The sequence below is a fragment of the Armigeres subalbatus genome, chromosome 1, assembly GCF_024139115.2.
Source record: "Armigeres subalbatus isolate Guangzhou_Male chromosome 1, GZ_Asu_2, whole genome shotgun sequence".
NCBI lineage: Eukaryota > Metazoa > Arthropoda > Insecta > Diptera > Culicidae > Armigeres > Armigeres subalbatus.
This window is the reverse complement of record NC_085139.1, coordinates 154382622-154409673: the sequence shown is the minus strand read 5'-3', so window position 1 is coordinate 154409673 and position 27052 is coordinate 154382622. Positions and strand designations below refer to the sequence as shown.

The 27052-nt window shown below is 37.5% G+C and overlaps 1 protein-coding gene and 1 long non-coding RNA gene across 11 annotated transcripts in view; both read right to left on the bottom strand.

The window, feature by feature from the left end:
- Positions 1-23704, bottom strand: part of LOC134205326 (ceramide kinase) — a 55786-nt gene extending 32082 nt beyond the window's left edge. Inside the window, exons 1-4 of one of the 10 annotated variants that reach the window (XM_062680486.1) lie at positions 23634-23704; positions 23503-23552; positions 23015-23204; positions 14919-15217 (exon numbers count right to left, since the gene is read on the bottom strand). In XM_062680486.1, coding sequence (XP_062536470.1) covers positions 14919-15030 — 112 coding nt within the window. In that variant the 5' untranslated portion in view covers positions 15031-15217; positions 23015-23204; positions 23503-23552; positions 23634-23704. Of the gene's footprint in view, positions 1-14918; positions 15218-23014; positions 23304-23340; positions 23465-23502 lie in introns of those variants that run through there. The other 9 variants (XM_062680485.1, XM_062680492.1, XM_062680482.1 and 6 more) reach the window with 9 other exon arrangements.
- A 2410-nt stretch (positions 23705-26114) lies between these two features.
- On the bottom strand, positions 26115-26886 carry LOC134207610 (uncharacterized). Its single transcript, XR_009978388.1, has 3 exons — positions 26761-26886; positions 26334-26389; positions 26115-26270 (listed from the first exon to the last, which is right to left on the bottom strand). It is a non-coding gene; the product is annotated as an uncharacterized LOC134207610 (long non-coding RNA).
- Positions 26887-27052: the final 166 nt, after the last annotated feature.

Below are 27052 nucleotides of genomic sequence, written 5' to 3'. Positions count from 1 at the left end.
TACGGCATGTAACTTTGAGAATATGGAAGAAATCTACATCAGACTGAAGAGGGAAGCATAAGTATTTTTTCCAGCTTCTGATTGAATAAATTGACCAAATGGAAGCACGTGGAGCAGTGTCAAGGGCGTAGCAGGGGGGGGGGGCGTCGCCCACCCCCTAAATGATGGTAAGATTGAACGGGGACTGGAATGAATTCCCTTAACATGTGCACTTTACAATCCAATCATATTCAGAAATAGGTGGTTGAAATTCAAAAGATTCCCAAAAACTTATTAGGGTATCCAGGATCCATAATACATATGAAAGTTCAAAACAGCTCGAAACATTTCGGCGTCATAAATTGTCCTTAAAATCCTTCTAGAAGCTCCCCTGGGAACTTCTTAATTCCTCCGGGAAGTTATCCACAAAGTTTTACTTCTAGACATTTCTTCGGCTATTCTTCCAGCAAAATCTTCGGCATTTCTTCTGGAATGTATTCGAGAGTTCCTTCAAGAATACATACGGAATTTCCTCCCGAAATTCCACCAGAAGTTTCTTCAAAAACTTATGACAGAAATTCTCCGATTTCGCTCCATAATTTCACTTGTAAATCTATAAAAAATTCCTTCGGAACTTCTTCAGGCATTTCTCCAGGAGCTCTTCCTTTAATTCCTCCGGGAAATGTCCTTCAAGAATTCCTCTACAAATTTCTTTGAGAATTTCTCCAGGAGTTTGTCCAAGTATTTCCCCGGAAATTCTTTCAGGTATTTTTCCGGGAATTCCTTCAGGTACTTCTCCTGGAATTCCCTCAGGAATTACTCCGGGATTTTTTTCGCAGAATTGTCCTAGAATTCTTTCCGGACTTCGGACTCGGAATATACTCCAGAATTTCATTCGTAAATTAATTTGAGAGTTCCTGCAGGACATCTTCCATCGAGTTCTTCCAGGAATTTCTTCAGAACAAACGCCCGGGAATGCATCCAGCAATTTCTCAGCAATTCATCTGGGAATACTTTCAGGATTTCATCTGGGAATTTCGGCATTAATTCCTCCTGGTATTTTATCCGGGAATTACTTCTGATATTTCTCCGGAAATTCCTTCAGGAACTTCTCCAAAAATTATTTCAGGACTTCCTTGTGGGAATTCCTCCGGAAGTGCTTGAGGGAGTACCTCCGGGAGCTCCTCCAGGAATTTTACCAAGAGTTCCGCCGGGAATCCCTCCAGGAACTTCACAGGGAATTCCTGGATTCGAGGTGAGCCAGCCTTGGACTGAAAACTTCCCAAATAAAGATAATAATAATATTTGAGTTTATGGCTTTCAGTCTTCTTATGCTCAAAAACGGTTTTTACGTTTTGCCTTTCTCGTACAACAAAGTTGTACCAGAAGGCTATAATTTCACTCCAAAAGCAAAATTTTGATAGAAGGCTCGGAGACCCATAGTGTTATATACCAATCGACTCAGCTCGAAAAACTGAGCACATGTCTGACTGTGTGTGTGTGTGTGTGTGTGTAGCCCCGGGAATTTTTTATTGTTAAACACGTTTCATATAGAAGGACTCTGACTGATTCGAGTGCAACTAGTTTCATTCGACGGAGAAACTTTCCTAGTTGGACACTATTGTTTTTGTTTGCTAATATCTCATTCGGTTTGAATAATATTTCTATTTTTCTTTTATCAAATACGCTGTGTACATGCACATTTTAAATCATTAATCAATTTAGCCGTGACGCAATCCATTACTCTCATAGTTGAGTTATTTTTAAGCAGCGTGATATAATCGCATCAAAGCTATTAACCGCCTAAATGTAGGCAATTTACGTTGCATTTACCATACTAATTCGAATTCAACACATTGAATCGAGAAAGGCATAATCACCACTGGGGGATAAATTTGGGTTTTTATCCGACGTTTCGGTTACATATATTGTACCTTTATCAAAGAGTTAACTAAGTACGGTTTTATTTTTACATTGTCTTAGCATTTCCTAATAAAACGGGACTTAGTTAACTTAGCGACTTAGAGTTCCTTTCTACGGGAATTCCTCCGGATGTTCCTCCGGAAATTACTCTGGAAATTCCTCTTCTGAGGTGTATCTCCCGGAGGAGTTCCCGAAAGAACTGCCGGAGGAGCTCCCGTAAGAACTCGCGAATAAATTTCAGGAGGAACTCCTAGAAGAATTCCTAGAGGACCTCCCGGAGGAACTCCCACAGAAACTATCGGAAGAACTTCTGGAGGAATTTCCATTTAAATTTCTGAAGAAAGCCTAAATGATTTCCTGAAAAAAGTCCGAATGAGTTCCTGGGAGAGCTACTGGTGTAATTCCCGAAGGAGCTCTCGGAGGAATTCTCGTAGGAACTTCCGGAGGAATTTCTGAAGAAACTCCCGGGAGAATTTTCAAAGGAATCCCCGGAGGAAATGCCAGTGAAACTATCAGAAGAATCCTCGGGAAGAATCGTGGAAAATTCATCTTATAGACAAATCTCGTCTAGCTGAAACCTTTGTAGGGGTATATAGCTGGACCATCGTCATCGTCAGAGGACATCCCGGAGAATTCCCTGAGGAGCTCCCAGAGAAATTCTCGGAGGAGCTTCTGGGTGAATTTCTATATAAATTCCTGAAGAAAACTAAATGAATTCCACAAAGAAAGCCTGAATGAATTCCCAGAGGAAATTCTGGAGAATTTCCCGGAAGAATTTTCAGAGGAACCCCCGTAGGAACTGCCGATAGAACTACTGGAATAATTCTCGGAGGAAATCCTGGAGGAACTCTTGGAGGAACTGCCGGTAGATCTCTCAGTGCAAATCTTAATGTTTTCACCGGAATTCTTTAAGGATTACTTTGGGAATTAATCTAAGAATTCCTCCGAAAATTTCATTTTCGGTATAATTTCTGTATAAATGTTCGGTGGAATTCCACGAGAAATTCTTTGAAATTTTCACAAGAAATTATTTGAAACTTTCAGGGAAAATTTTATGGAATTTACACAAGAAATTCGAAGATTTTTTGCGAAATTCTCAGGAATGTTTACTGGCAGTTCTGCGGAATTTCCACGGTGCAATTTTTCAGAAATTTTTATGAGAAACAGCACGAAGAATTATCGGAAGAATTCCCTGCAGAACTTTTAAAGGAGCTCGTGGAAGATTTCTTGGAGTAAATAATGGCGAAAATTTGAAATTCCTGATAGAACTTCGGATAGAATGAACTGCAATTGTCGAAGGAATTCCTGGAGGAAGCTTGCATATTGTTTTTTTTTCTGCTTATTTGATAATAAATATTATTTCAGAGCGGATTTGTTTAGAATTTCAAATATCTTTATTGTTGTTTAATAAACGCACAACGCGAACGTTGCATTGTGCGTATGAATGCGTCACGTTTATTAGCGTTGCGTCCTAGTACAAAACGCTGACTTCAACGCCCAGCGCAACGTGCTATTGTGATCCAGCCTTTACTGTTGTTTGTGGACTTCGTTTCAAAATAGGAGGAAATAGGGCCAAGCACTAATATTCATGTGTTTTCATAAAACCACTATAAAACTACGAATTAGAAGACTCAAAAAGTTGCCTCCCCCCCTGCTCGAAATCCTGGCTACGCCCATGAGCAGTGTTACGATAGACGAGAATACCTTCGAGGTGGTCGAGGAATTCGTCTACTTTGGATCCTTGCTAACGGCTGAACATAATGATGAGAGGGGCATGTTGCAGGAATGCCGATCAACTACCCTGCAAAGATGGTTTTCGCCTCTGAACCGGCAGGTACAAGAAGGCGAGGAGCGCAGCGAGCTAGGTTAGCGGTTTATTACTAGTACATATACAATATACGTGTTTTGCCTTTCTCGTATACAAAGTATACGTAAAGGCTATAGGATCACTCCAAAACCAAACTTTTGATAGAAGGCTCGGAGATCCATAGTGTTATATACCAATCGACTCAGCTCGACGAATTGAGGCGATGACTGTATGTGTGTGTGTACCAAAATGTGAGACACACTTTTTGGTACTTAGCATTATTCGATTTGCTCGCAACAAGTTGCAGTCGACGCGGATTGCGGTCTAGTTGTTTCATATTGAAAATTGGCCCGATCGGTCATTGCGTTCTAAAGTTATTGAAAAGCATTGTTTTTCTGCCAAGGGTCTTGGGAAAAACAATTTCAAAAACGAAAAAAAAAAATTTTTTTTTTTCAAGGGTTGCAGCAATGCATTCAAATGACCGCGAATGCATATGAATTGATGGAAAAAGTAAAATCTATCCCCCTCTAAAGTGCTATTTCGACCTCTCTTATGTTTTTCTTATTTTTCTTAATGCGCGAGCTAGGTGGATTGATCTGGGTTTTTTCTTTAACTTCAATATATATTCGGTTCTATTTGATGCCCTGATGCCCTTTTATTCGGTTCTATTTGATGCCCTGATGCTCTGGACAAAATTCAGCCAAATCGGTCAACGTTTGGGCGGTATTGAATTTGTTGGAAATTTATATGCAAACATGTATGCAGAAACATCCAAAAACAGTAAATTGCAGCTGGAATACACAACTCACGATGAAGATCTATGATACTCATTCAGATCTTGGAGAATTTTATACAGAATGTTATGCAGAAAACCGCGAGAAGATTAGAGTTTGCCCGGCTAAGTTATTAGACCGATAGACGTTGACCGATTTGGCTGAAATTTTGTCCAGAGCATCAGGGCATCAAACAGAACCGAATAAGAGGGCGGCCCTTCAAAATAATTGAAAAAGTGTTTTTTGAGCCACCCTAATATATATATGATAAAACAACGATAAAAGTTGTCTTCTTCTTATCCAGCCATGAATATCAGTTTGTGATCAGTGAGTTGATACTACTGAGGTTTAAATACAAATAGATTTGGTGTATTGGGGCGGCAAATTGTTGATTATGTGTTATCTGTTTATATGTAAGCTAAATAAATTGAATGAACGAACCTCTTTCAAAAGAACGGAAGTCGAACAGAATTCACCGTCGTACTAAAATGACCGTCTATAAATCGCCAGGATAATGCTCGTTGAGGAACTATCATACAACGGTTTTTATCACGAAGAGTATGATTGAGAGACAGTGTATGTGGCCATCATCTCAGCAAAAGACAGAAACACAAATACTTAGTCACCATGATAAATCTTATTTCGTAACACACCCCGTAATATACTATTTAGATTACGAGCTTTATCTCCAGATAAAGTGTACCTTGATATGGAACGTCATATACATTATCCCCATTTGAACTTTGACAACAAGCTATTCTTTATCGTAGCTTGTAGTCTTAATAAACTCAATAAATGCGAAACAAACGCATTAAAACCTCATCTCTGAAAATGTACGCAACAACAAAATGTAGGAGTGATTGGGCCGCTATGGGCCACCTAAGGAAACCGATTTGCCACTCTTCAATGTTTGAACAGCCACATTTCAATTGGTCAATGGTCATTTTTTTCTGTTCCGAGATCGTAGTAATGTGGTGTTGTAATTTATCCGTAATGAATCTAGTATAGACGATAATATTCTTGTATTCGGCAGCTGAAATTTGAACTTTTTCGCATATTGAGGCCAAATGTCTTGCTCTGTAAAGGTATGCCCATATTTCCCTATGTGGGCCCTCCTTAGCCGTGCGGTAAGACGCGCGGCTACAAAGCAAGACCATGCTGAGGGTGGCTGGGTTCGATTCCCGGTGCCGGTCTAGGCAATTTTCGGATTGGAAATTGTCTCGACTTCCCTGGGCATAAAAGTATCATCGTGTTAGCCTCATGATATACGAATGCAGAAATGGTAACTTGGCTTAGAAACCTCGCAGTTAATAACTGTGGAAGTGCTTAGGGAACACTAAGCTGCGAGGCGGCAATGTCCCAGTGGGGGATGTAATGCCAACGAAGAAGAAGATATTTCCCTATAGAGAGGTTTTGGAAAAAAAAGTTTTTGATAAATTCAGATTTGTATCAGTATATGTATGCACAAAATTCAATTTTAATAGATCTTTTGATTGTGATGAATTTTTGACCTGTATTTTAATAAGTTTTGTGTCAAAACCTTATATTTTTTTTTTTTTCGAGGGTTGACCAGTTGTAGTCTTAATAGACTGGTATCTCGGCTGGGCTCTCCATGTGATACACAATACTAGCAGACGACTCAAGCTATGTTGCCCACTAGGTCACTGCGGTCTGGGTTCGTATTGTGATCATACCAGAGGAGCGATATCCAATTTTTTTACTATGGATTTTGACAGGTTTGCCTGTTCGTTCTTTTTTGGGGGATAAATTTATCCCCCAGTGTCAAATTACCCCAATACTGATTTAATTTGCAATAGTATGTGCGTGAATTTTGAATGTGTACGTTTTTACAGGAGAATATGATGCAAAACGCCCATACCACTCAATAATGCAACATGATACAGTCATGAGAAAATAGAGAAAAATTTAACGAATTATCAATTAAAACAATTTTACACTCGATTCCATGCTTCTACTTAAGAATGATTAACATATTTGCTCAATTATTTAGAATTCTAGTTGCACAAGGTACTGTCTATGCCTTTGTTCGTTTTATATCATTTTCACTCTCGCAATTGTTTATGTTGCATTCGCAGTGCACTTGTATTGGTGATTCAGAAAAGATGTGACAAAGATGGCGTAGCTTGTCATCCCCGTGGATCATACCGATACATTTCCCTTCCCGCAGTCTGTCAGTTTAAAAACAAATAATAATAATAATGAAAGCTCATCACGCTCATGAATGTTTTCTTGGAGCCGACATTCAATACCGAATAGTAGTCTATGTTGACAACGGGTGGTACTGATGCCATCTCCAAGTAAAGGCCGTTCTACAGCGATTAACGAAACGGCGCATCTTGACAGTAATTCTGTATTCTCTGTCAAAACGCGTCACCGCGCCCACCACCGCAGCCGAGCCATAACACTTTGATGTAATGTGATGGGATCATACTAGTGGACTTTGTTTCAACATGGAATAATTTAAATGGTATCGTAAATATACAATAAATTAATTTAAGTACCGTCAACTGGGGGGAAGATGATCATTGAGGTGAAGATGATCATTTGATGTGTCAGACAAAAGTGCCAATTTTTTGACGTAGGACTTACGTCTCTCTTTACTATACCGGGTGTCATTTCAAAATATTCAAATCGACCGCGTTACGCTGAGTTGAAAGATTTTAAACGTTAATAGTGCTCGTCTCAGTGGACGAATTTCTACCGTAAGCCCCTCAACCGACAGATTTCAAGTATGCCTTTCATGTCCATGCTTTATAAGACCCGAGAACCTTGTTGCAAGAGGCATGAAGCTGTTTTCAATCAAAAACATTGGGATAAAGGGAACCTATAAATATGGGTACCGCATAATTCTTGCATCATTCCATTACCACGTTCTGATTGGTGCAGACACCAGCGAATGAGCAGTAGCTGGGTCTGCCGAGAAGCCATAAAAAAGCGCAACGCGATTTTTTCCTTTCATTCTGACCGGAACAAGCGAAGCAACCGCATCATCGCATCGTCACACCTTTTAGCAGGGAATGAAGTCTGCACCGACCGCTTTTTCGGCTCGACAACATCGAAGCCACCATCATCAGCCGGAACCTAGCCAGTACAGCAGCAGTCCACCCTACAGACCCGACAAAGCAGCAATGCTGAGCAAATACCGGCAGCAGCAGCAGAGTCGAGCCGAGACCGGCCGGCATCGATGATGAGCCGAGACAGGCTGAAAAAAGCCACATGATGCAGCATGTATGTCCAAAAAACAAACGGTTCAGAGAGCCAATAATAGAGATCAATATCAAAGCTTTCAATACCATTCGGGATAGAAATTGTACTTGGGTGCCAAATCCAATATTCTAGTGATACAATTTTATGCGTGATTTTCATAAATAGCGTCAAAACTAACAGTGGATAATTTTTCTGATTTAACCGCGAAGTGGACGAAGGACTTCGCTTGACCATGCCTAAAAAACATAAGATGTCCAAAGCTTTCACATAATATTTGGATATTTGGATTAAAAACACCGATAACAGCTCAAACATTAAAATAAACTATCAATCGATTTTTCATCAAATGTTGGTTTTTGGCATTGATCAACATTGTTTGATACTGACCGCACACAAAGCGAACGTGACTGAATGATCGTCCTATGTTACCAATTCTAAATCTTATCACCCGAAATCCCATGTCCGGGTGTTTCCTTCCATCTACTACTAACAATGTTGTCTGAGAAAAGAACACGTACTTCTCACCTGAACTGCAATTCTAAGCTCGCTTGCCCGGCTTATTAGCCTGTATCAAGCGAAAAGTCCCGTTAGGAAATAGACGCCAGCAGCGAGCAACAAGCGTAAAAAAGAAGAAGCCCTTCTCGAATGCGTTGATGATGATGACGCTTTGGCTGACAAAGAAGCGGGATACAAGACACTGGCTGATTGGCCCACCAATTGGGAAGCAGAGAAGATTCAAAATAAGGTATAAAAGAAAAGTGCATTCGCTCGCAGAGCATTCAGTCTTTTTTTATACCACCACTAGAAATTAGCGGTTATTTGAAAAGATCGTTTTCTTACTTTTTGGACTTAGCCGAAGCAAACAGCCTTTTTCAAGGCTCTAAGAGTTAAAAATAATGTTCTCCTTCAGTCGCTATCGCACGGATTAGGAGGCCCTACATCCCCTGCTGGGCCAACTTGTGGCTTATTTCAGGCAGTCCTTCAGTGGGAAGGTTGCCATTGTCGAGGCTAATATTCCGTGACCGGACAGATACTTCCTGAATTGTTTTTGATGATTCTTGTTCGAGGTAGATTTGACTTCTGTGTCGGTTTGATGAGAAGATTTTGCCAAGGAATGGTATGCAACGCCGATTATTTATCCAAAATAGTTGATGTGAGAAATTTGGACATATTATGTATCTTAAGGGCATGGTCAAGTCAAGTCCTACGTCCACTTAGCGGTTATGTCACAGACATTACCTACTGTTCGTTTTTTATGAAACGGTAGTCAACAATATTCTCCGTTCAAGTAATGTTACCGCTAGATGGAAACCCGAGTTTTTCGATTATAATCATGAAAATGTATATTGTGGAAGAAAGAGAGAAATAGTCATGAATGACGTTATTTTCGTTTCAAATATTGACTTCGCAGACTTCTTTACGTAGTAAATTCAACATTCATACAAATAACCTAGTGTATTTTGACTACTAGGTCATAATGATTTTAGTAGAGCTGTCTTGATCAACTTCACCCCAAACCAGATTACTCAAAAAATGTGTGATAATTTAATTTATTTTAATAAATGCGAACGCATTTCAGAAAACTAATGTTGTTGATTATTGCAACGTATAGCAGTACATGTTTTGGAAATATTTGTTTCGATTTAAAATGTAAACACACATTGTTATTGCATGTTTTGTCTTAAAATGATCATCTTCCCCCCAGTTGACGGTACTATTGCAATAAATCGACATATTAATCTGAGAGCTTCCATTATTTTGGCGGTTGATCAAGATTATGGCGTCATATCCTTTGCTAAATGAATGAATTTTACGATTATGAAGCATTGATTTATATGAATAACATCATTAAAAATATGTACTACTCGTTGGATAGTCATTTCTATTATTGTGAGTTGTATAATTAATGTAAAACACTACTTGTCTTCTATATTTTAGATCTGTTATTGTCATTGTGTTGTTGTCGGTTGTCTGTCTGTTATGTTTCAACATAAAGGTCTTTTATAACTTTGTCTTATTAGTGTTTTAGTCATTGTTAGATACAGTATGTATAAAACTACAAAAGAATTGTTGAGTATTGCCTTACAAATCCTATGTCCTTCTTCTATCTATCAATATCTGATTTCTCTTTTTATCAATCTCTTTTTCTCTTTCATAATCTCAACCTCCACTTTTTTCTTCTGTCTCTCTTCTATCTCAGATTTTCAATTTAATATTTTTATATTCAATAGTACAGTAAACTTCTACATTGGCTGCTCTAAACCATTTCTGAAACAAAAATTAAAAAATAAAATTCTGTTTAATTACTGAATCTAAAATGTTCAATATTATTATTTCATTTTGTGATCAATCTATTTTTTTTAATCCTACGTTTTTTCTCGGCTGATTTCTGAGATTAGAGGCGCACTGAAGTGCTCCAAATGTGATATGATACACAGATGAATATTATCTTCAGTACCGTCAACCCCCGTGACCTTGGCTAGGGGGTTTTGTGTCAAAACCTTATTTATGAACTTTAAATCTTATAATAATTCTGCCTATGCAGCGAAAATTTACATCTCTTCAAGATCATATAAATTTTACATAATTAAACTTGTTAATAAGCTCAAATTGAAGGTGGCTCATATTGCCCCGTATGTTCATATTGCCCCTACTAGCCATACTAGACTCACTACATATCATATTGATGTTCTACTCAAAACAACTACCTAGTAGCCATTTGTTCATTTTATGAGCGTTGAAATATTCCTTAAAAAATGTATATACAAGATTTTCTGAGCCATTTTGCTCTGCAAGTGCGTTAAAGACATTTCTCCCCCTTTTCTTTCCACCAATCGATTCCGTAATTGTACATATGATGCCGAATGGATCGGTGTAAACTGATAGAAGGGAGTTACATGCCCTAATTTACTGATTATGGTAAAACATGTGTTTGAGAATAGGACACAAATCAATCCAAAGTTTTGCTATTAAAAATTATTAAATATCAATGTTGATTTTGAATATTAGATGAATTTGAAATCAATTGATGAAAAAATCATTAAACAAATCGTTGACAAATGATCGACTTATTATTAGCCTTATTGATAAAGTGACGTTCTTCGCTTAGAATAATGGATATTATTGCGTATGCAAACAATAAATTTCGCTCCGATTGATTTAATTGCTTTTTGGAACACATTGGTTTTTTCGAAAAACGAGCGAAGAGAAAATTCAAGCGTAATGCTTTCATCCAAAATCGCTCGCACGTGAGGGTTTGATGATTGATATTTGATTCTACCAATAATAAGGGGGATACATGTTTATTAATAAGGCAGTTACAACTATTTAATTAACATTTTGTCCTATTAGTCTCCGAAAGGTCAAGAGGAGGGGGGGGGGGATAATAAATAATAAATATTAAAATGAAAAAAATCAAAAAAACTCCTCGGATTTGTTAAAGAATGTTTTGAAAATCCTAAAAGTTATCCGAATTTTATTTTATTTTCCCCTCAAAATATTATTTTTCGGCAAAAAATACGAGTGGGGGGGGGAGACAAAATAGTTTTTAAATATTTGTATCGGCCTTAGCAAAAATAAAACCAGCAAGTAGTAAATTATTTAGCTGACAACTAAATGTTGTTGATGTGACCGTATTCCGAGGGTTTGCTTTAAAACCCCGTCATCTCTTGTTGATCAGCAAAGATGGTTTATGCAAAAACAAATGAATTCACGTTTCTGTAGAATAGTTGATAAGAAGTTATCCGGTGCATGTTTATACTCCTCGGAGCGATCGATGAAGAACGCTACATGCATCGAATGACTCTCTACTTGAGCTGAAAACAAAGGGAATAAGAATATGTGTAGATATGCACAACGTGATCACTTAATAACTGTAAGGTGATACGCCTTCACATACGCTGCTTGCATAGGGTCACTGTTACACTTTTATGGCATCACTGTTTCAATGTTATCGTGATAATTTTGTTTCTTAAGCTGTCTAATCACATCTGACTTAGGGTTTTAACATCTGGAAGAGATGTTCGGAATGTTTGATAAAGTAAGGACAGAAGTAGATACATCTTCTCCATTTAACAAATCAACCAAAAAACAGTACACAAAAAGAGACTTGCCCTACTAGCTTTTTACACAAGTTGAGGTTAGCGCTTAGGTTCAAAAGCCTCTGCTCATTTACTGTTTTTATTTGCCCTTTTATTCGGTTCTATTTGATGCCCTGATGCTCTGGACAAAATTTCAGCCAAATCGGTCAACGTTTTGGCGGTATTAAACTCGTAGTCTTAATAAACTCAATAAATGTGAAATAAACGCATTAAAACCTCATCTCTAAAAATGTACGCAACAACAAAATGTAGGGGTGATTGGGCCGCTATGGGCCACCTAAGGAAACCGATTTGCCACTCTTCAATGTTTGAACAGCCACATTTCAATTGGTCAATGGTCATTTTTTCTGTTCCGATCGCAGTAATGTGGTGTTGTAATTTATCCGTAATGAATCTAACATAGATGATAATATTCTTGTATTCGGCAGCTGAAATTTGAACTTGTTCGCATATTAAGGCCAAATGTCTTGCTCTGTACAGGTATGCCCATATTTCCCTATAGAGCGGTTTTGGAAAAAAAAAGTTTTTGATAAATTCAGATTTATATCAGTATATGTATGTACAAAATTCAATTTTAATAGATCTTTTGATTGTGATGAATTTTTGACCTGTATTTAAATGAATTTTTTTGTCAAAACCTTATTTATGAACTTTAAATCTTCTAATAATTCTGCCTATGCAGCGAAAATTTACATCTCTTCAAGATCATATAAATTTTACATAATTAAACTTGTTAATAAGCTCAAATTGAAGGTCGCTTATATTGCCCCGTATGTTCATATTGCCCCTACTAGCCATACTAGACTCACTGCATATCATATTGATGTTCTACTCAAAACGACTACCTGGTAGCCATTTGTTCATTTTATTAGCGTTGAAATATTCGCTAAAAAATGTATAAACAAGATTTTCTGAGCCATTTTGCTCTGCAAGTGCGTTGAAGACTTTTCTCCCCCCTTTCTTTCCACCAATCGATTCCTTAATTGAACATATGATGCCGAATGGATCGGTGTAAACTGATAGAAGGGAGTTACATGCCCTAATTGGGTCCTAAAGCCCTACCTCGTTTATGGTTGCAAACGATAGTGCATCGGTTAAGAATACTTGTACCGTTGTTATAAAAATTCTGGTAAAATTCTAAATCATTAAAATAATATTTTTGTGTTTAAGACATTTTAAGGCAAATTTTGGGCTGTGCCACATTTCAGAACGAATGAACCATCAGCCCAAAACGTCAGCCCCATATATTAACTGTCAAAGGTTGAGTCAAGTGCCCTGCGGTGTTTTGCTAGTGCGTTTGAATCCGTACGTCAAACAAGACCGAAAATGTCGAGGAAGCATTTTTGATCAATTTTTCAATTTCAAATTAAACAATGTTCTTTTCGATTTTTGAGTCTAAAGAAAAACTGACACGTTTAGAATTATTACCTTCATCGTTTCATGAAAGAAAATCTAATATCGATTCTTCATTTTAGGACCCAATTTACTGATTGTGGTAAAACATGTGTTTGAGAATAGGACACAAACCAATCCAAAGTTTTGCTATTAAAAATTGGTTCCTAAAGCCCTACCTCGTTTATGGCTGCAAACGATAGTGCATCGGTTAAGAATACTTGTACCGTTGTTATAAAAATTCCGGTAAAATTCTAAATCATTAAAATAATATTTTTGTGTTTAAGACATTTTAAGGCAAATTTTGGGCTGTGCAACATTTCAGAACGAATGAACCATCAGTTCAAAACGTCAGTCCCATATATTAACTGTCAAAGGTTGAGTCAAGTGCCCTGCGGTGTTTTGCTAGTGCGTTTGAATCCGTACGTCAAACAAGACCGAAAATGTCGAGGAAGCATTTTTGATCAATTTTTCAATTTCAAATTAAACAATGTTCTTTTCGATTTTTGAGTCTAAAGAAAAACTGACACGTTTAGAATTATTACCTTCATCGTTTCATGAAAGAAAATCTAATATCGATTCTTCATTTTAGGACCCAATTATAAGATATCAATGTTGATTTTGAATATTAGATGAATTTTGGTTTTTTGGTTTTTTGGTTTTTCGAAAAACGAGCGAAGAGAAAATTCAAGCGTAATGCTTTCATCCAAAATCGCTCGCACGTGAGGGTTTGATGATTGATATTTGATTCTACCAATAATAAGGGGGATACATGTTTATTAATTAGGCCGTTACAACTATTTAATTAACATTTTGTCCTATTAGTCTCCGAAAGGTCCCCCCCTTGACCTTGACTTGGATAATAAATAATAAATATTAAAATGAAAAAAATCAAAAAACTCCTCGGATTTGTTAAAAAATGTTTTGAAAATCCTCAAAGTTATCCGAATTTTATTTTGTTGCCCCCTCAAATAGTTTTTAAATATTTGTATCGGCCTTAGCAAAAAAACAGCAAGTAGTAAATTATTTAGCTGACAACTAAATGTTGTTGATGTGACCGTATTCCGAGGGATTGCTTTAAAACCCCGCCATCTCTTGTTGATCAGCAAAGATGGTTTATGCAAATACAAATGAATTCACGTTTCTGTAGAATAGTTGATAAGAAGTTATCCGGTGCATGTTTATACTCCTCGGAGCGATCGATGAAGAACGCTACATGCATCGAATGACTCTCTACTTGAGCTGAAAACAAAGGGAATAAGAATATGTGTAGATATGCACAACGTGATCACTTAATAACTGTAAGGTGATACGCCTTCACATACGCTGCTTGCATAGGGTCACTGTTACACTTTTATGTTATCGTGATAATTTTGTTTCTTAAGCTGTCTAATCACATCTGACTTAGGGTTTTAACATCTGGAAGAGATGTTCGGAATGTTTGATAAAGTAAGGACAGAAGTAGATACATCTTCTCCATTTAACAAATCAACCAAAAAAAACAGTACACAAAAAGAGACTTGCCCTACTAGCTTTTTACACAAATTGAGGTTAACGCTTAGGTTCAAAAGCCTCTGCTCATTTACTGTTTTTATACAAATACTTGTTCATTAGCCGGATGAGTAAGCGATCTTGAGTGAGTCGGAAACCTGCATTCACCATAACACACGACGCTATACGACTGTAAAAGTAATGGACTGTAATATGACGACATACCCTTCTTGGAGTTCTCAGCTTCCCACACGAGCACGCCGGCATTGTAGACCACTCGGTATTTTTTCTTCGATATCACGAATGTGTTCAGAAGCACTTCGTTTTGCTTGTCCATGACTTCTGCTAGACTGGGACGATTGAGCACATGAACAAATGAATGCGCGCGTTGTTGCGGAACGGCTATTCTAAGCTGGTCAATCAGCAATAATGTGTATTAGGTACGACTGTTGCAAATTAATACTTTTTCCTGAAAGCTGGTGCTGGCTGTGAGAGGTCGATGTTGATGTTTATGGTAAATTGAACTGCATTGAAAAAATAGAAAAATATACATATGATTAAACTTTTGAAGATTTTTTATATGTAAATTTAAAAATAGTAGGTATTGTGCGAAATAATGGAAGATATTTAATTAAAATCGTACAAACGTATGTGAGATATATCTCCATATTTAATTGTTGTTTCGTTAATATTTTGAATTATAATGAGTAATGGGGCATTGTAATTGTAAAGCTAGTAAAACAAAGGTAAATCGAGCTGAAAATATCCCTCGTCTGCAGGAAATATAACTAATGTACCTATGTATGGGACTCCAGTTAAACTGGGATTTTTTTTTAACTTTGTTAGAGTGATTTTCCAACATTTGAAAGTTAACCTGGAGGATAATGGCGTTGGACTGCCAATCCGGAGATGGAGAATTTTATTCTGTGTTCCGGTTTAGGATGTTTTCGGGTGGGGAACATTCTAGACTCCCTGGTCATAGTGTGCATTATGTTTGCAACAAGAGCAAAACGAAAGAACGAAACAACCGAAACAACAGTCTCTAAGCTTGTGCTTGAAATCAAAACCCTTCCCGAAACAGTACACCCAGGTTTTTTTTACACGGTTGGAATTCATTAATTTCTCGGTTAACCTGAACTTTTACAGCTTTTCAAATACCCCCTGAATTTTTTTTGATTTTTTCTGAATGTTTTGGTTGGGTTAACTCATTGCTTCATTGACCCTTAAGGTCTTAAACGACCAAAACCAAACCGTGTAAAAAAAACCTGGGTGTATAGGGAAAGGCACTGTTGCGATAACAGTGGATTGGTTGGTTTCGCCTAGAAGTGATAAAAAAAGAAAAACAAAACAAATTATACAATAAAGGCAAAAAGAAAGACGCGGATGCGAAACGATAACGGTCACTCGATTCTGATCGAAAATCGGATGCTGCTATTAAACAGATTTAAAAGATCGATCGAAACGATCAAAACTCAATTTGAAAGTTTTTTTAAATACTTTATTGATGAGATACGTTGTCTAAAAAGAGTTTTTACATGACTGAGCCTAATAAATAAATAAAGACGATCAATGGGCCAAGAAAAGGTTCCCAGCTACAGCTACATGCTGCACAACTATAGTAGACGATTTCAATCTGGGGTGTTACTGTAATACGAACAGATTGATTTTCTTGATAGCAGAGCGACGGTTATACTGTTAAAAAATGCCAGGTATTAATCAGGTGTAGATCAAGCGAAGCGGTTTTTGTGGCGAGACAGCCCTTCAGAGCCAAAAAAAAATAGTTTCGGTATCGACGTATGGCAACATTTGGTTCTTTCTGCTCACCATGTTCACTGCAGTATGTGGAAAATGTTCATGCGGATGAAAATGCAGACGAGTTTCCAGAAGCAGTAATGACAGTAAAAGAAACCCACTACGTTGACGATTATGTTTGGACAGTCGAGGAAGCTGTTCAATTAGTACAAGAAGTGAGGCCTGTTCATTCAAAAGCAAGGTTCAAGATTCGGCACTAGATGTCAAGTTCATCAGAAGTGATCAAGCGAATTGGCGTACGCCGCGAAGACACAACTAAACACTTCATGAAGGATATGTGTAGCAGTACAGAACGCGTATTGGGGATGAGGATGACGGGAAATAGGGAACAAAGATGACCTTAACATATTCCAGAACGAAATAACCACATTCTACGAATGATTAAATAAAAGCCTACTGCAACTAAATAATGTCAAAAAATTTAACCTAATATCATTCAGCAGAAAAAGAACATCTTCAATTATATCAATTGCATTAGGAAACCATGTTGTGGAAAAATGCGATAGAGTTCCACTACAACACCATTATTCATAAAGGAAATAATATAATGGGTTTTATAAAAACGTTTCTGCTATAACTTTCATGACCCATTTACACAAATTAAAAAACATTATAGAGGTAAAGAGCTTGCCCAATAGTGAGACCCCCAATCAATAATTTGACCACTCCAGCCATTTTTTGCATTATTACAGCACAAGGGTAAACATTTTGCTATGAAATTCTATCGGGAGAACCTACCTTACAGTCCTATGATTTGATTACATTCATTGGAAATGCTGAGGAAAGTAAAATTAGCTGATTTTTCACAATTCTTTAAAAAATAAAAACGAGAGTGTCCATTAAAGTGATTCAAATTTTGACTTTTTTGCCCCCCGATGCTTAAACGATTGCATTTGCCTGTTTATTAAACTACCTAAATTTTTAGCTAATTTGGATGTAAATTGAGTGAGCACGCGCGGTTTGAAGTTTGTATGAAAATTGCTATGAAAACAGTAACTTTCATGGAAAACCGTTCCCCAACGCTTCGGGGCCGTACACTAATTACGTAAGCAATTTTTCTGGGTTTTTCAACTCCACCTCCCCCCATGTAAGATTTTTCCCATCCAAATCATTTTTTATTTATATGGAGCGTAAGAAAATGGCAGACCCCCCCCCATTAGTGCTTACGTAATTAGTGTATGACCCCTTCGCTTCAAGCTCTAACAACATATAAGTACATCGGCAACATGAGAAATTTTACAAGGAAACAGGCCGTCTTTGTTGCGAAACGATTTGACCCTCGCAAGAAAAGTTATTAGGAAAATACTGAATCGTGGGAAATTCAATTTAACACGTAAAAGAATAACATCAATATCAATAATGAGAATTTTTGTTTTCTTCAGAACTTTGCTTCCAAACGAGAAATCGCTTCGCAACAACAACTGCCTTTCAGCTTGAGAAGTATTCTGTGTAGGTAGGCAATGTGTGGATTTCATTTAAATAGTTCATGGGCGACCTCTCGGAACGGTCTTCCACATAAGGGTCAGTTTTCACAGTAATTTCCATACAAACTTCAAATGACGTGTGCACAGTCAAATTACATCCAAATTTGCTAAAAAATTAGGAGGATATTTATTAAAATGGAAAATGCAATCGTTTAAGCATCGGGAGCAAAAAGTCAAAATTTGAATCACTATAGTGTCCATTATAGGAATATTTTGGGGGGTCCATAATAGGGAAGAAGAACGTCCCGAAACGAAACATGAAAATCAAATGAAGTGTCGACTATAGGGAAGCAATTTCCTATCAATTCATCAGACCTCAAGGGGGTCTACTATAGGGCGAATTCAGTCAGATTTTAAAATGTTAATTTCAAACAACAACGCTGTGTATTTGAGTGTTTTATGTATGTATCGTGAAGAGGAGATGCAGAACTTGGTATCAGATATCAAGCAGAATTAATATGTTGAAAATTTTTACTCCTTATGACAGGAAGAGTAAAATAGCTACTAGGGGGTCCACTATTGGCCATTTTACCCTATATTGCTTATGTAAGGTCGATACTGGAATATTTCAGCATTGTATGGTCCCCATTTTCAATAACACACGAAGAAAGAGTAATCAGTACAAAAACAATTACCATTGTTTGCTCTTCGTAAATTAGGTTGGACAACATTCCCACTTTCGTCATATGAGGCACGCAAGCTTAAAAACAATCGAACTTTGGAAGAGCGTCGGGAAATTGCAATGGTTTCTTTTGTTAACGATATAGTTTCGCAAAACAAATATTTTATCGAAAATAAATTTCTACATACCATCTCGACAACTGGGCCATCGAAAAATATTTTCAACTAATCACTGTTGCACAAACTATGCCAAATTCAGACCGCTCAATCAGATGATGGCCATCTATAATCAACACTGCGAAACTATTGACATTGTCTCGGCAGAATCTAAAAAAATATTTTTTCACAATCTGAAACCTATACACATCTTAAAATTACATTGTAAAATTATACACTACTTAACCAATCTATTTTTATTTTTATACATTATAATAATGTATTTATAGCATTGAGAACATGTGTACTGTAAATGTACTAGTCTACGTCGGTTGACGAAATAAATAAATAAATTCAAAAAATGTTTGACAAAACACATTCTATAAAAATAGTATTGCCACTACACAATGGGAAATAATTATTACACATTCGCTGATTTTCATACATAATAGCCATGTTTAAGGATCAAATTATCGATTCCTATTAATGATTGTTATTTGTATGCATCTTTATTGAAAAGGCACGTGTCAGTTGGAAATAATTATAAAGTCATCACTTTTATATGGAACTCCATTCAAGTGGAGTGGCTTTATAATTACCAACATAATCCCATAGATCACATCACTTAGTATTATATAAATATATTTCTATAAATATATTTTCTTCTACAAGTCTTATATGTCTATAGACAAGTCTTATATTCAAAAGGTTATATAAATATTGTGGATCGGATTGTTTCCATTTTTGAACAGTATTAAGAGCCACGCAGAATTTGTACGTTTGCGTACGTTTTGACAGTTTTCCCATAGAAAAACTGTCAAAACGTACGCAAACGTATCCATTGTGCTTAGTCCATTACTGTTACAGGTCCGTTACAAATTCTGAAAGACCTTTTGCTCCACTTACCTACATCGGGGTAGGGGTAAAAGTAAGATGAATAAACAATAAATTCACCACATTTTTTCCCATTCCCAAAAGACCAAATGTAACGCAATAATTTTCGTACAATACTGAATCCACCGAATTAAAAACTTATAGGTACGAGTCCAATGGGGAAAAGATGAAACTGATGAATATCTTACTATAGGCAGTTACTTATTGCATTCTGAACCACCTTTGAGTTCGGACGCGCTTTTTTAGCGCTCGTGTATATAAATTTATTATTTTGATTTTTCTTGATCTGAAATCAGTTAGCGATTTCGATTATCGACCGATCCACTTTAGTGTTGGATTTTCTTGTACCCACCATCTGAAATTTGTATATGATGTGTCACGATTTTTAAATCCATTTTCTCCATGATGTATTTGCAAGTACGTTAGTTCCTTCAATCGAGAGCAAAAAACAGCCGTTATGGACAGTATGAGCTGAAAGGAATCATAATCACTTTCAGCATTTTAATGATCTTCCAGCCCGTTCTGAGTGTTTCTACAGATTTCATACGAAAATCCAGTACCTAACATTTTCTACCATATTTAGCAAATAGTAAAAGAATATCACAACATTTTTAAAAACATACCGCCACATCGCGCCAAATACTGCTTGTTATTTTAAATATCTAAAATAATCCACTAAACTTTTCAATCTTGCTTTTTTACCTTGCTGAAAACTTTGCTAATGAAGTTAAAAAACTTTAGGGTGAGAATCAACATGTTATTGGAATGTAAAACATTGAACATTTTTCCTTAGAAAAAGAGGGGCGCCCAAAAACATTTTCGCCAAGGGCGCCCGAAATCCACGCTACGGCTCTGCGTAAGAGACATGATGCTTGAATGTTAGCTGCGTATCTAGAATAACACCAAGATCCTTTATACAGTTCACACGTTGCATCACAATTCCATTGAGCTCGTAGTTGTAAATTATTGGCTGATCTACACGAGTGAAAGAGATCACGGAACATTTGCTAGGATTGACAACCATCCGGTTCAATGTGCACCAAGCCGCAAATGAATTAATATCTTGTTGTAGGTCCATTGCGTCACAGATAGACCGAATTAGGGCATAGAGCTTCATATCATCCGCATACGACAGTCGCGGTCCTCGAAGCACATTGTTTACATCGTTGAAATACAAGAGGAATATCAAGGGGCCAAGATGGCTTCCCTGAGGAATGCTTGAGGTTGCCAAAAATTCAGTGGACTGAGAATTGCCTACCGTAACAGACAGTCACCGTCCGGTGAGATATGAATGGAACCAGCGCAAAAGATAACCAGCAATGCCAAGTCTTTCCAATTTTGCAACCGTGATAGCGTGGTTAATTTTATCGAAAGCTGCAGATAGGTCCGTATATACAACGTCCGTTTGTGCTTTCTGCACAAAGCTGTCGGTAATGCTCGAAGTTAGGCACAAAAGATTAGTGGTCGTAGATCTGTCTGAGATGAACCCATGTTGATCGGCACACAGATGTTGCTTACTGTGAGATATGAGTGGTTCTGTTATAACTAGCTCGAATAATTTGGATGTAGCGCACAAGGATGAGATGCCGCGATAATTGTTGACATCTTTTCGATCGCCCTTCTTGTACACGGGAAACATTGGAGCGGTTTTCCACACGGACGGAAAAAGTGCACTGGATAGCGATTTGTTGAAAATCAATTGAAAGGGAGCGAGCAGAAGTTCGATGTGCCTTTTTAAGAACGCAGACGGAATGCCATCCGGACCTGGGCTCATGGATGATTTTAACTGCGAGTTAGCTCTACGGATCATTTCTGCATCTACGAAAAACGTGGCCCAAGTGATCCCGACTGCAGGAACGTTGTTAGCAGCCTCAGCGATTGTGACATCAGAGATGACTTCGTTACAATAGGTGCTCACAAACTTGTCGACAAATAGCTGACAGATGGATTGGGGTGTAGAGGCCACTTCCTCGTCCAGAGTCATTGTTGTAGGGAGCCCAGCTTGTTTCCTTTGTTCATTTATGTACTTCCAGAACGTTTTAGGCCTGGTCCTCAAGTTTTGCTGTATATTTTGCTGATATTGAGAAAAACAGAGGCGGTCATCATGCTCATGCTCATGCTCACAATGAGAGATAATCTAACAATATTTTCTTTCCTTGATAACCATAAAGACATGTCCAGCGCAATTTAGCCGATACAAATTGTTAAAAAAAAAGTCTCTTCTCCTTGGATTTTTTGCCCAAAATAAGAATTTGAGGGAGCAACAGTATAATTTCCGGAATATTTTGAGGATTTTTAAAACATTCTTTTATAAACCCGTGGAGTTTTTTTTTTACGGTCACCAGCTCAACCTTCACCTTTTGGAGAGCAATAAGATATAGTGTTCATTAAATATTTGTAACAGCCACTGACTAACGGCATTTAGGGCCCTGTACCCCCCCAACTGTTTTGAAATTTTATCGGCACATGTGGAAAATATTTAGGTTTACACATTTAGGTTAAATTTATATGAAAAGGGCAACTTTATGCTCAACCTTGGCATTCATCTCACAAATAGTATGCTGTATCAAATGTCTTAAGTTCAAAATCTAGTCATTATCTATCCATTGAGCCCTGAAAATCACAAATCGGACATAATACTACAGAAATATGTGCAAACACAACTTCGTCAAATTTTATAAGGTGTAAACCCAAACTTATGACCTGGAGTGTACATATACAGTGGCCGGCATAATAAAGTGCCTACTTTCCGTTTTTCATTCAAAATGGTCAACTTTCAAACTCTAGACCTCGGTTGCCCGTGAACCGAGATTTAGAAATCCGGCAACCGTGATCTAGAGCTTCAAAGTTGACCATTTTGTATGAAAAACGGCAAGAGGACACTTTATTATAGCGGCCAGTGCTGGACTGTATGACTCACTAGCCAATTTACAACAGGTTCCAGGTGTTCTGCGAAAGTGACACCGATTCAGGATGAATGGCCAAATCTCGGCCCGTTTTCACGGAGACGGCCATATTACTGCTTGTTTCTGACGGATTCTTTATCTGCATTCAGCATTAGTCGACATATCAGCTTTAGTTTTTTGGGGAAGCATAAAACTGAATAGTATACGTCCCATAAAATGACAAGCAGAAGGAAAAATGCATTTTAACATAGCCGAAAAACCCGAAACATCTCCGGTGCCCGTGAACCGATCTGAGATTAAGAACAAGGAGAGAAATGAGAAACCTGGAAGAGTTCTGCAGCCGATGGTACTTCTTTCGACATCAAATAATTTCAACCAGTTATAATAGGGCAAATTTTACCTATCTTAACCTTTTTGTCTAACCCTGGCAGCAAATAAGAGTACTTACCAAATCATTCCATGGCTGTGGTTTATTTTTCCGGCGATTTAGAATCTCCACTCGTGAGTATCCAACAAGTACCTAACTGCACCCTGGCTCACAAGTTTAACTCACTCATTTATTTTTTTGCATATCTTTGAATCATGCCGATGTTACACTATTTTATTGATTGAACTCTCGATCCACACGCTGAGTTTCTCTTTAAAAGAGGAAAAAAAATCACTTAGCCACTACTTGGCGTTAGACGCAAACTCTCAAACATAAATAATGATGACGATCACCACTGTAACAACATGTTCTAATATTGCACTTAGAATATATTTCCAAATAAGAACCTGTTTTCAAAACGTTGAGAATGTTCTTGACCTGGCTTATATCATGCATAAGCCCAGCAAGCAATGTGAAGCTCCAACTTAAGTGCGATCTCAGAACGCGATGTAAACAAGCAAAATATGAAAGTTTGGGCTGCAGCAGTACGCGCCTAACACTGAACATACCTTTATCTTCGTCCTTTCCACTCCAAATACACAATTCACCTAAAGTTTGGCTAAAACATACATTAGATTATTAGATAAACATTACTGGGAAAAACTGAAAACAGCTGAAAACCAAAAATCCACCTACGCACGATTCAAATTAGCAAACACAAACGACTGAGCCGCCCGACAGATAAAGTTCAACTGCTGGAGCAGTGCTAACAGCACGAACAGAACACTTTGTAAACTTGACAGAGGAAGGGTCTGTTCAGAAAACACGTACACGCCCGTTTCAAATCACTCAGAGACTGAGGCTGTGATAACCATTCCACCGATTCGTTTAACTTTTAGTTAAAATTTGACAGTTCGATGGTTATTTCTCTGTGGTTAAAAACAACCCTCCTCTGGAGCATGGTTAGATCTGACAGTTCGATAGTTAAACTTTGTTCGCGAGAAAATTGGCGCCAAATCTATTTTGTTCCAAAAAACTATCAATCTGTCAAAACTCAAATGGGTCGGCTCCGGGGTGAAATTTTAACCACGATGGGAAAATAACCAGGGTTCGGATTTCTCACTCACTCACGCGACAACAGATCACTCCACCATGCATTTTATCCGGATAAATTACAGTGCGATAAACTCCGGCACAAGCGATGGTGCGAAAAATTGTTATCCTTCTTCCCATGTTTCGCGAAAATCAAATGCTGCTTACTTTGCCTCTCCAAGCTGATTGAATCTGACGATGCGCCACAATAAGCAGAAGGTTTAGTACAGCAGTTTTCCCCTGGCTTTCAATCAATTCATGTGGTAGCGTGGTTTTAGTGGGCGCTCTGAACATTTTAAAATTCTTTTGGGTTAGAATCCCGTTGCGGTCCTAAATTTTTGTAAATATGCTTGTAAAATGTATCTGGTGAGGCGGCGAGAAGGAAAATTTGTGGATTAAAATTAATTTATCCGGCGATCCGGCGCTAACGAATTTATCACCCGCCATTCTATCCGGATAAAAATGTTGTGTGAGAATACTTCCTCACAGGGGGACCATGAAAAATCACACTCCGCTAAATGGATTAATCGCAGGTTTTTATTCATATGAGTGAGAATTCCGAAGCCTGAAAATAACCATCGAACTGTCAAATTTTAACTAAAAGTTAAACGAATGGCTGGAATGGTTCACAGCCTGAGTAAAATTGTATTGCCGTCTCTTTTTTTTCTCACGGAAATCTCACTAATTTTTCGTAAACATGTTTCTTTCAGCCTTTTCATGTGACACTGCCGAGATTGAACTTGTTTACAACCGCTGAACGACCGTGCAAATCAATAGACGAATCCAAGTAAGATCCTACAGCATAGCATAGGAAGATCATTTTAAAATGCTTATAATAAATTCTAGACAAAATGTAATTAAAATCTGATTGATGTATGATACGGAAAAAGTTCCAAACTACATGTAGGATAGATACATTTTTGGAAAATATATAAAAAATTGAGATAAGCTTCTAAATATGTATTTATAATTCAGAACTTTTTCCGTATTGTACATCAATCACATTTTAATTACAATTTGTCTAGAATTTACAGTATCCCCCCGCTCATCCGGACCTCGTTAGTCCGACGACTCGTTGGTCCGGATCTCGCTAATTCGGAATTTTCCGGATTAAAAAGTATGCTGTCAGTTTTCAAATTTGTGCTGTGATTTTGTTTTGGTTCATTTGTATGGATTTGACAGTCGGATTAACGAGAGAAACCTCGATAGTCCAGCCATACATTTGTTGGATCAGCGGGGGGATACTGTATTATAAGCATTTAAAAATGATCTTCCTATGCTGTAGGATCTGTCAAAGTTAACACCGTCGTGTGTCTTCTTATTTTTACTTGGATTCGTCTATGTTATGGATTTTACACAGATTCAGGCGAGAGATCGCAAACGTGTTCGTAAAATGTCGGAATCAGTAACAGCACAGACAAACAGACGTAACAGCTTGAATAATTTTCTGAAAAATCCATCGCCCAACTCCTCTACCACCATCTTGCGAGCATGTTACACGAAACAATATATCGTATGACATTGTCACCAGAAAGCGCTGGGAAAGTTAAACGGGAAAGTTAAACGTTAAACCAAGGGGTAAGCCACTCGGCACAGTTCCAGAATATTTAATTGTGCCCACTGTGCCTTGAATGTGCCTATATCCATGTATATGACGTCAGTTTAAATTAGTGAACGTGTTCCGATTTATTTACCTTTCTGTTTGTGCATCGCACTGAATCCTCATATCGCACACGCTCGTTCGGCTGAACTCAAATTTGGGTCAGTTTAACTCAAAATCGTAAAAACTGGCTCAAGACAAAATTGAGTTATGGCCATCGAACTCAATTTTGAGTAACGGAAGAAGATATTTTATTTTGAGTTGCTTCAACTCAAATTCACAAAATTTGATATATAGGATTTTGAGTTTGTCAAATCGAGAAAAACAATCTTGCTCAGTGGAAAAAGAATTAATTTGGAAACAGAGCACATTCATTTATTATCAAATAAATATAAATTGAAATACATTATAAATACAAATACATGCTCCGATTACTATAATAAAATAATAAAAACGTTCCTAAAATGGCTGCTGTGGGCTGCTGAAAGATCGTTAGTTAGGGTTCTAACCGTGGACCTCTTCCTAAACCTCCTTTGAGCCTTCATATCGGATTTGAACAGTATCTGGGTATCTTAATATAAAGATTACTGATGCTGATATCTAACGTAGTGTATGAGGGTGCTGCCAAAGTCCCAAAACTACAATCTATAAAATACCGAGAAACTACTTGATAAATTTATTCACATTGAAACAATAAATGCGGGTTACCTTGTCTGAATAGTTGTACTTCAGTTACTTTGGATTGCTGCTTTATGATTTTAGTTCTGCAACGAAAAAGAGCCAAATATTCAATTTGTTTTTAGACTTTAGGTTAAACCACAGATAACAGATATTTAGGCTAGTACAAATTTTATTGAAAATCCTGTGTAAACTTTTGAATTGCCATCTACTCAACTGATTGCGGCAGTACACACGGACGCAGCTGGTTAACAACCGTCGAACGCAGCCAATGCATTCGACAGCCGCATTTGGGCTGCGTTTTCAATAACAATGATCCTTGCGCCATCTCCAATCGATTGCCAAACGCGGTCCCAATTAAAAATACATTCAAATTAACGGTTGCGGATGTTTACACACGTATCGGATGCCAGCCTCAATATCTGTTATCTGTGGTTAAACTTACCGAGAAACTTACATGAAGTTTTATCAGCGACCGTTAGACTTCTTCAAATTTTCACTGTGAACTCATTTTCTAGTTCTGCTTCGATTTATACAGAATGAGTCAAACTAACTCAAAATAATAATTCTCAGTTACTCAGCGTTTGACGTCTCTGAAGAAGTTATTATTTTGAGTTGAAGTGACTCAAAATTGAGTTCAGCCGGACGAGCGTGCAGTTGTTTATTGTCCTTTCCTTACTCTTATCAAGCTTATCATCACATGAATTGAAGCAAAGTTAGAAGAAAACCTTCGTTATCACAGTTTCATC